Genomic DNA, 9,642 nt, shown 5'->3' with positions numbered 1-9,642 from the left:
GAAAAAGAAGAAATGAAAGTGAAGCGGGTTATTTAAACGGTTTGAATAAAAGAAAGTAACATAAAAAAATAAAAAGAAATGATTACAGAAAAAACATGACATTAATATGCATTTAATGAGAAATGACGTTAGGAGAGATAAAGTGACAAAATGAATTGATTTGCACAGTTACCTAGGGCGGCGTCTCCTCAACTGCACGCATGCTTGTCCAAAAATAGTGAACACGTGTTCATTTTTCAGGAAAGACTGGTGACAGCTGTTTTGCTTTAAAAGAGCTTCTGAATCAACTTAGATAATGAAACATTAGTAGTAACAGAATCAGAACTTCTAAATGATCATTATCAGAACTTCTTATAAACAAAGAAATCCTAACGCATTTCAGAAGATACCCATACATAAGATCTTCTCATTCTGGGCAAAAACCCATACTGATATTCTTCATAATGAACTTAAACCTATCTTCAGCAAGGGGTTTTGTAAAGATATCAGCCCATTGATGGTCTGTATCCACAAAGTTCAAAGAGAGAACACCCTTCTGAACATAGTCCCTCATAAAATGATGTTTAATCTCAATATGTTTAGCTTTGGATTGTAAGATAGGATTCTTAGATAAACATATAGTAGAAGTATTATCACAGAAAATAGGAATGTTACTCTCATATATCTGATAATCTTCTAGCTGACTCTTCATCCAGAGCATTTGTGTGCTACACCCAGCAGCAACATATTCTGCTTCTGTTGTTGATAGTGCTATGGTAGCTTGCTTCTTGCTGTACCAGGAGATCAAATGACTTCCAAGAAATTGACAACTTCCAGAAGTACTCTTCCTTTCAATTATATCTCCAGCATAGTCAGCATCACAGAATCCTACTAAGTTGTATTCTTTAGATCTTCTGTAGATTAAACCAACATTAGTAGTACCTTTCAGATACCTCAGAATTCTCTTAACAACAGTTAAGTGAGATTCTCTAGGATCTGATTGGAATCTAGCACACAAACAAACACTAAATAGAATGTCAGGTCTAGAAGCAGTTAAATATAGAAGAGAGCTAATCATACCTCTGTACAACTTCTGATCTACCTTCTTACTTACCTCATCCTTACCTAGAACACACGTTGGATGCATGGGAGTTTTGGCTTCTTTTCTTTCAGAAAGATTAAACTTCTTCAGAAGTTCTTTCACATACTTCGTTTGATGAACATAAGTTCCATCAGAAGTTTGGTTGATTTGAATCCCAAGTAAATACTTGAGTTCACCCATCATACTCATTTCAAATTCAGCCTGCATAGACTTAGCAAACTCCTTTCCAAGTGAAGCATTAGATGTTCCAAAGATAATATCATCAACATAAATTTGACAAATTAAAATGTCCTTCTTAGACGTTTTACAGAAAAGAGTCGTGTCCACTTGTCCTCTAGTGAAACCATTGTCCAGAAGGAAAGAACTTAATCTTTCATACCAAGCTCTAGGAGCTTGCTTCAATCCATACAATGATTTCTTAAGTTTAAAAATAAGTTCTGGAGACTTAAAGTATTCAAAACCAGGAGGTTGGTGGACATAGACTTCCTCATCTATATAACCATTTAAGAATGCACTCTTAACATCCATCTGATACAGAGTGATGTTATGCTGAGTGGCAAAAGAAATTAACAAGCGAATAGATTCTAACCTGGCCACTGGTGCAAAGGTTTCTGTATAGTCAATCCTTCTTGCTGACTATAACCCTGAGCCACCAGTCTGGCTTTGTTTCTTACCACTTCTCCCTTCTCACTAAGCTTGTTTCTGAACACCCACTTAGTACCAATGATGTTGAATCCTTTTGGTCTAGGAACCAAATCCCATACATCATTCCTTGTAAACTGATTTAGTTCTTCTTGCATGGCAATTATCCAGTCTGGATCTTCTAGAGCTTGATCAACAGAAGTTGGCTTGATCAAAGAAACAAGACCTAATTGACATTCTGCATTGTTCTTAAGGAATGCTCTTGTTCTGATAGGATCATCTTTCTTTCCAAGGATCACATCTTATGAGTGAGCTGAGGTGAGTCTAGAAGATCTTCTGACTGTTGGCTCTTCAGAAATTCTGAGATTCTCTAAAGATGCAGCAACTTGATCTTCTGATTCTTTGCTTCTGAGACTTTCAGCTTCTGGAGCTTTGCTTCTTGGTTCTACAAATTCTGATATGTCAATATCTATATCTGCAAAATTCTCAAACTGCTTTGGCTTTTCAAGACCAAGCTTATCATCAAATCTGATATTGATTGATTCTTCTACAATCAATGTTTCAGTAATGTATACTCTGTAGCCTTTAGAGCGTTCAGAATATCCAAGAAGAAAACATTTTTGTGCCTTAGAATCAAACTTACCAAGATGATCTTTAGTATTCAGAATAAAACACACACATCCAAAAGGATGAAAATATGAAATGTTGGGCTTTCTGTTCTTCCACAATTCATAAGGAGTCTTATTTAGAATAGGTCTTATAGAGATTCTATTCTGAATATAACATGCAGTGTTTATTGCTTCTGCCCAGAAGTGCTTAGCCATATTGGTCTCATTGATCATGGTTCTGGCCATTTCTTGCAGAGTCCTATTCTTTTGCTCTACAACTCCATTTTGCTGTGGAGTTCTAGGGCAAGAGAAATCATGGGCAATACCATTTTCTTTGAAGAACTCCTCAAAGAATCTGTTCTCAAATTCGCCACCATGATCACTTCTGACCTTTATGATTTTGCACTCCTTCTCAGATTGGATCTGAGTGCAGAATTCAAAGAACACTGAATGAGACTCATCCTTGTGTTTTAGGAACTTTACCCATGTCCAGCGGCTATAATCATCTACGATGACTAATCCATATTTCTTCCCTCTGACAGATGCTGTTTTGACTGGTCCAAACAGATCAATGTGCAGAAGTTCTAACGGCCTTGAGGAAGAGACAACATTCTTAGATTTGAATGCAGGTCTGGAGAACTTGCCCTTCTGACATGCTTCACAAAGAGCATCTGATTTGTATTTCAGATTTGGGAGACCTCTGACCAGATTTAGTTTGTTAATCTGAGAAATCTTTCTCAAACTAGCATGTCCTAATTTTCTGTGCCAGACCCATTGCTCTTCAGAAACAGAAATAAGACAAGTCACCTTCTGCTTCTCAAGATCAGAAAGATCAATCTTATAAATGTTGTTCTTTCTCTTGTCCGTAAATAGGATTGAGCCATCCTTCTGACTTACAGCCTTGCAAGACTTTTGATTGAAGCTTATGTCATAACAATTGTCACTTAATTGACTTATGGACAATAAGTTATATGTTAATCCTTCTACAAGAAGTACATTAGTTATGGAAGGAGAGTTACCAATACTTATGGTTCCAGAGCCAACAATCTTGCCCTTCTGATCTCCTCCAAACTTAACTTCTCCACCAGACTTAAGCACCAGGTCTTGGAACATATACCTTCTTCCCGTCATGTGTCGCGAGCACCCAGAGTCTAGGTACCATGACATTTTGTGCTTTGCCTTCTTTGCTGCTAAGGATATCTGCAACAGAAATTATCTTCTCCTTAGGTACCCACAATTTCTTGGGTCCTTTCTTGTTAGTTTTCCTCAAGTTCTGATTGAACTTGGGTTTAGCATGATAAGTGACAGGAGGAACAGTATGATATTCTTTGGGTTTGTCAGCATGATATCTTTTAGGTTGTGTCACATGCTTTTTGGTGTGTGTTGTGTTAAAACTCTGTGCATGTGATGTGAGCTTGATATCATGTGAGTGGCCATATTTGAACTGATCATATAATGTCTTGTATGTGATTTTTAAATCATCAACAGGTTCAAATTTAAGTGAGGTATCACCCTCATAGCCAAAGGCAAACCTTTTGTTTCCAGAAACACCATATATCATAGAAGCAAGATGACTTCTACCAATACTTCTAGATATGAACTTTCTGAATCTCGAGTCATATTCTTTCAGAATATGATTGAGACTAGGAATGGATTTTTCTGATTCAGAAGGAGATCCACTATCTTTGGATAATTTTAAAACTTTTTCCTTCAGTTCAGAATTTTCCACTTCCAGCTTCTTAGTTTCAAATTCAAATTGCTTTTTCAGCTTTTTGTATTTGATACTAAGATGAGCCTTGAGTTCCAGAAGTTCAGTTAAACTGGAAACTAACTCTTCTCTAGATAGTTCAGAAAATACCTCTTCAGAATCTGATTCTGATGTAAATTCTGATCCATCATCCACTGTAGCCATCAGTGCAAAGTTGGCTTGCTCTCCTTCAGAGTCTGATTCTGATTCTGATTCAGAATCATCCCATGTTGCCATAAGACCTTTCTTCTTATGAAACTTCTTCTTGGGATTCTCCTTCTGAAGTTTTGGACATTCATTCTTGAAGTGTCCAGGCTCGTTGCACTCATAGCAGACGACCTTCTTCTTGTCAGATCTTCTGCCACTAGAAGATTCTCCTCGTTCAAACTTCTTTGAACTTCTGAAGCTTTTGAACTTCCTTTGTTTGCTCTTCCAGAGTTGGTTTACCCTTCTGGAGATCATGGACAGTTCATCTTCATCTTCTGATTCTGATTCTTCAGAATCTACTTCTTCAGCCTGACTAGCGTTAGTGCATTTTTTAATATTAGATTTTAATGCAATAGACTTACCTTTCTTCTGAGGCTCATTTGCATCCAGCTCTATCTCATGGCTTCTCAAGGCACTGATTAGCTCTTCCAAAGAAACCTCATTCAGATTCTTTGCAATCTTGAATGCAGTCACCATTGGACCCCATCTTCTGGGTAAGCTTCTGATGATCTTCTTTACATGATCAACCTTGGTGTAGCCTTTGTCCAGAACTCTTAATCCAACAATTAGCGTTTGAAATCTTGAGAACATCTTCTCAATATCTTCATCGTCCTCCATCTTGAAGGCTTCATATTTCTGGATTAGAGCAAGAGCTTTGGTCTCCTTGACTTGAGCATTTCCTTCATGGGTCATTTTCAATGACTCATATATATCATAGGCAGTTTCCCTGTTAGATATCTTCTCATACTCAGCATGAGAGATAGCATTCAGCAAAACAGTCCTACATTTATGATGATTTTTGAAGAGCTTCTTTTGATCATCATTCATTTCTTGTCTTGTAAGCCTTACGCCAGTAGCGTTCACTGGATGTTTGTAACCATCCACCAGAAGATCCCATAAGTCACAATCTACACCAAGGAAGTAACTTTCAAGTTTATCTTTCCAGTACTCAAAGTTTTCACCATCAAATACTGGCGGTCTAGTGTAACCATTGTTACCATTTCCATTGTATTGCTCAGCTGAGCCAAATATAGATGTAGATGTAGGTGTTGGAGTCTCAACCATCTTGACTTAGTGTTTTTCTCTTCCTGAATCTTTTCTAAACAAGGTTAAGTGCTTGCACCTTAGAACCAGGCTCTGATACCAATTGAAGGATAGAAAAACACTTAGAAAGGGGGGGTTTGAATAAGTGTAGCTTTAAAACTTGTAAGATAAAAACAATTTGCACAATTATTTTTATCCTGGTTCGTTGTTAACTAAACTACTCCAGTCCACCCCCTTGGAGTGATTTACCTCACCTGAGGATTTAATCCACTAATCACACGAGATTACAATGGTTTTCCACTTAGAAACACTCTAAGTCTTATAGAGTATCCTGATCACAACTTGATCACTCTAGGAACAATCTGCTTAGACAACTTCTAAGACTTGCTAGAGTATACTGATCAACAACCTGATCACTCTAGTACTTACAACTTAATGTAAACAAATTCTTTTAAGAGTTACAATGCTTCTTATAAAGCTATTATCACAACTGTGATTTTCTCTTGAGTTTAAGCTTAAATCTCACTAAGATATTACAACAGCAATGTAGTGAGTTTGATGATGAAGTTTGAGAGCTTTTGAATTTGACAGGGTTTCTGTATATTGCGCAAGTGTTGTAATTCGTAAGTTGTAACCTTGCTTCTCATCAGAACTTCATATTTATAGGCACTTGAGAAGATGACCGTTGGGAGCATTTAATGCTTTGCGTATTCCGTACAACATTGCATTTAATGTTTCACTCTTTTGTCAACTACCTCGAGCCTTGTTTTCACTGTGTCTACTGACGTTGCCTTTAATAGCTTCTAACGTTCCTTTTGTCAGTCACAGTAGCCTGCCAGTCTAGTACTTGCTTCTTATCTGATGTTTGTGTATACAACGTTTGAATGTCATCAGAGTCAAACAGCTTGGTGCAGAGCATCTTCTTGTCTTCTGACCTTGAAGTGCTTCTGAGCGTGATACCATGAGAGCTTCAGTGCTTCTGCTTCTGTTCTCAAGTTCTTCTGATGCTTCCATAGACCCATGTTCTGATTCTGCTTGACCATCTTCTGATGTCTTGCCAGACCATGTTCTGATGTTGCATGCTGAACCTTTTGAGTCAGTGCTTCTTGCGCTGATTTTGTGCATACTCTTTATATAATTCCTGAAATTGAAATTGCATAGTATTAGAGTACCACATTATCTCATACAAAATTCATATGCTTTTTATCATCAAAACTAAGAATATTGATCAGAACAAATCTTGTTCTAACACTCTTGCCAACTTAGACATTCACTTTGATAGTGCCCTATCTTGTGGCACTTGTAACATTGGATCTGGTCTTTGGTAAGTCTTTCTCTGCCATGACCATGAACGCCACCACATCCCCTACCTCTATTGTTGATGCCACCACGACCATAAATTGCAATCTTTAACACATGTTTATTGTTCTTTTCTTGATTGATCTTCATCCTTTGCTCATGCACCAAGAGACTACTCTGTAACTCATCAATGAACAAGGTTCTAACATCGTTAGATTCTTCTATGGAGTGCACCACATAATTGAATTTTGTGATCATATACCTCAACACCTTCTCAACAATGGTGGTTTGCTCCATCTTCTTACCTTGAGCAGTCATCTTGTTTGCAATAGCCAAAGTTCTCGTAAAATATTCATCAACTACTTTGTTATCCTTCATGCAAAGAACTTCAAACTCTCGACGCAAAGCCTGCAATTGGGCTCTCTTCACTTTCGTGGACCCTTGATACTTCCTGTGCATGGACTCCTAGATATCTTTGGATGTGTTGCGATTCAGAATTATTTCAAGAATTATTTGATCAATTGCTTGAAGCAAATAGTACTTGATCTTGAGATCTTTGAACTTGCTCTCTTCTGCGAGTTTTCTTTGTTTTGGCGTTGCATCTGGTGGTGAAACCATAACACCATTCTCTACCGATTCTCAATACTCTTTGGATTTAAGAAGATTCTCCATAAGCATGGCCCAATGATCGTAGAATCCATCAAATTTGGGAATTGCTAGTGTCAAGAACTTAGATGAGTCGACCATGAAAATGATTCAGATGAGGGACTGGTACGAGAGGATAACGAGATAACGAGAATAACGACATTTTATAACCATGATATCGAAAGTGTGTTTCTTGAATGAAAAAGGCACACCTGAATCATTAACCAGTGCTTTAGATACCACTTGTTATAATGTGAGAGAAAGTTGTTATTAAACGATACAACTCAACATCGTTTTATTTAGGGTTATTCATGGTACAGTTTATTGAGAAAACCAAACCAAACCGAACCAAAATAAATATTTACTCGAACTGAACCAAACCGTTTCAATTAACTCAGAACCGAACCGAATCATAATCATTGGTTTGATATACTATTTCGAAATTTTGAACCGTACCGAACCGTTTGAAGTTAATTATTTTCAAACCAAACCGTTTATTTATTAAAGAACCCAACGATTAAACTATTTTTAATTTTTAAAAAATTAGAACTTGTTTTTTTATTTTTCATTTTCAGTTTCGGTTCGGTTCGGTTCGTTTAAAGTTTCGGTTCAGTTTGGTTACAGCTTCGACTTGGTTTTAGAATTGTTTGTACAATATCATTTAATTCACTAACCAAACATAAATGTTCAATTATCTTAACTTCAATACGATTCAATTTGGCAGTACGGTTTAATTCATAGTTTTTTTAATCAGCCTTATAATTTTATTTACATGAATGATCAATTAGCAAACAATCACACTCATAACTAACAACCTCTTAACTAACTCCTAGTTATTCTATTGGTTAATTATATTCTAACACTTTGATCTCTAGATTTAAATACTACCAAACCTTGAATTGCTAAATGGAATTGCCAAAGTCCAAGGCAATGAAAACACAAACCTGGTTCTGTTGACCGATGGAAATCTTCAAACAAAAACAATACATCATCCTAATTGATTGTTCAACAAAACCAAATATCATATATACAAATCACATAAACGTTCATGAACATCTATCGTTTCCCATTTGTCCACGTGTCCAGGGGACCCACACAACACACCTTCTCCCGCTCACTTTTTCTATAAATACTCCAACTCTCTTCCATGGTATCCATCACAAACATTTCTTCATAATTCACTTTCTTCTATTCCTTAGTTTCACAATGGCGGCATCATCATCATCATCATCAGCTACCATGTTGAAGTTCTTTTTCGTCTTTGTCGTCTTAGTCGCCACGGCCTCAGCCCAAGGCGGCCTCTCGCCGATTTCGCCTCCAGGTCCCGACACCGGAGCAGCCGGATATGTTACAAATTCTATGGCTATGATAGGAGTGTCAATTGTGTTGTCAATGTTTGCTATTTTGAAGCATTAGAAAATTCCATGATTTAGTCAACTTCATTTCTTATTGCATACAGATTGCCATATGTAAAATAAATTGTTAGAGAGATTTTTACTGTATTTACTTTTTGTATACAATCGTTTATTGTGTATGTTAAAATAATAAAGAACGATTTAAATATCATTGTTGCATGAAAAAAAATAATATCATTGTTGAACTTGACATCTATTGCTTTACATGAGAAGCTTATCGAGTATTGAGATAAACTCAAATGAATCATACAAAGTGGTGGAAAAAATATTTTATATGTGCAAGTATAAAATAGTTGTGGTAACATCACTTTTAAAATTAATCTCACTTTTTGCAAGGGGTGCATAGGGTAGAAATAGGATATAGGATTTGTAAGGAAAAAGTATGATATCATTGATATGTGTTTATTAGAGACTTAGATTTATGTTTGAGTTTCACTTTTTAGAAATATATACTTTTTAGAAATATATGCAGATTTATGTTTGGGTTTGACTTTTTTAAAAAATCTGCCTTGATTGTTAACTTATTTTAATTAGTATGACATATATTTAAAAAGACTAACCAGCGAGATAAACTCTGTAATTATATATAGGGAATAAGTTTTTGGTCCCTCTAAATATTTGAAATTTTATTTTTAGTCCCTCTAAAATTTTCCTTCAACAATTCATCCCTCCAAAATGTTCCGTCTCAATAATTAATCTCTGACGTCAAATGGCACTAACGGTTGCTTATGTGACACTAATTTTTGTTTTTCTTTTACTTTCTGCAATGACAACGTGGCATAAATAGGTTAATTTATAAAGAGGAATCCCAATTTCTTCATTTTCCCTAATCGCTACAGATGGTTTCCCAATTTTTTCATGTTCTTCTTCTGCTTCATCTCCTCTCTACTAAAATCGTGAAACCCGTCATCCCACTTGCTTGTCTTTGTCATCCTTTTGCTCTTATTCTTGTTC

General features: G+C 36.3%; 1 protein-coding gene across 1 annotated transcript; it reads right to left on the bottom strand.

Annotated features, from left to right (window-relative positions):
* Window positions 1-6,574: 6,574 nt before the first annotated feature.
* On the bottom strand, window positions 6,575-7,087 carry LOC131632048 (uncharacterized). Its single transcript, XM_058902813.1, has one exon. The coding sequence runs from the start codon at window positions 7,085-7,087 to the stop codon at window positions 6,575-6,577; it is 513 nt and encodes a 170-aa protein (XP_058758796.1).
* Between the last annotated feature and the right edge of the window lie 2,555 nt (window positions 7,088-9,642).

The sequence above is a fragment of the Vicia villosa genome, unplaced genomic scaffold (genome assembly GCF_029867415.1).
Source record: "Vicia villosa cultivar HV-30 ecotype Madison, WI unplaced genomic scaffold, Vvil1.0 ctg.000896F_1_1, whole genome shotgun sequence".
Taxonomy (NCBI): Eukaryota; Viridiplantae; Streptophyta; class Magnoliopsida; order Fabales; family Fabaceae; genus Vicia; species Vicia villosa.
This window is presented reverse-complemented; position numbering and strand designations above follow the sequence as displayed.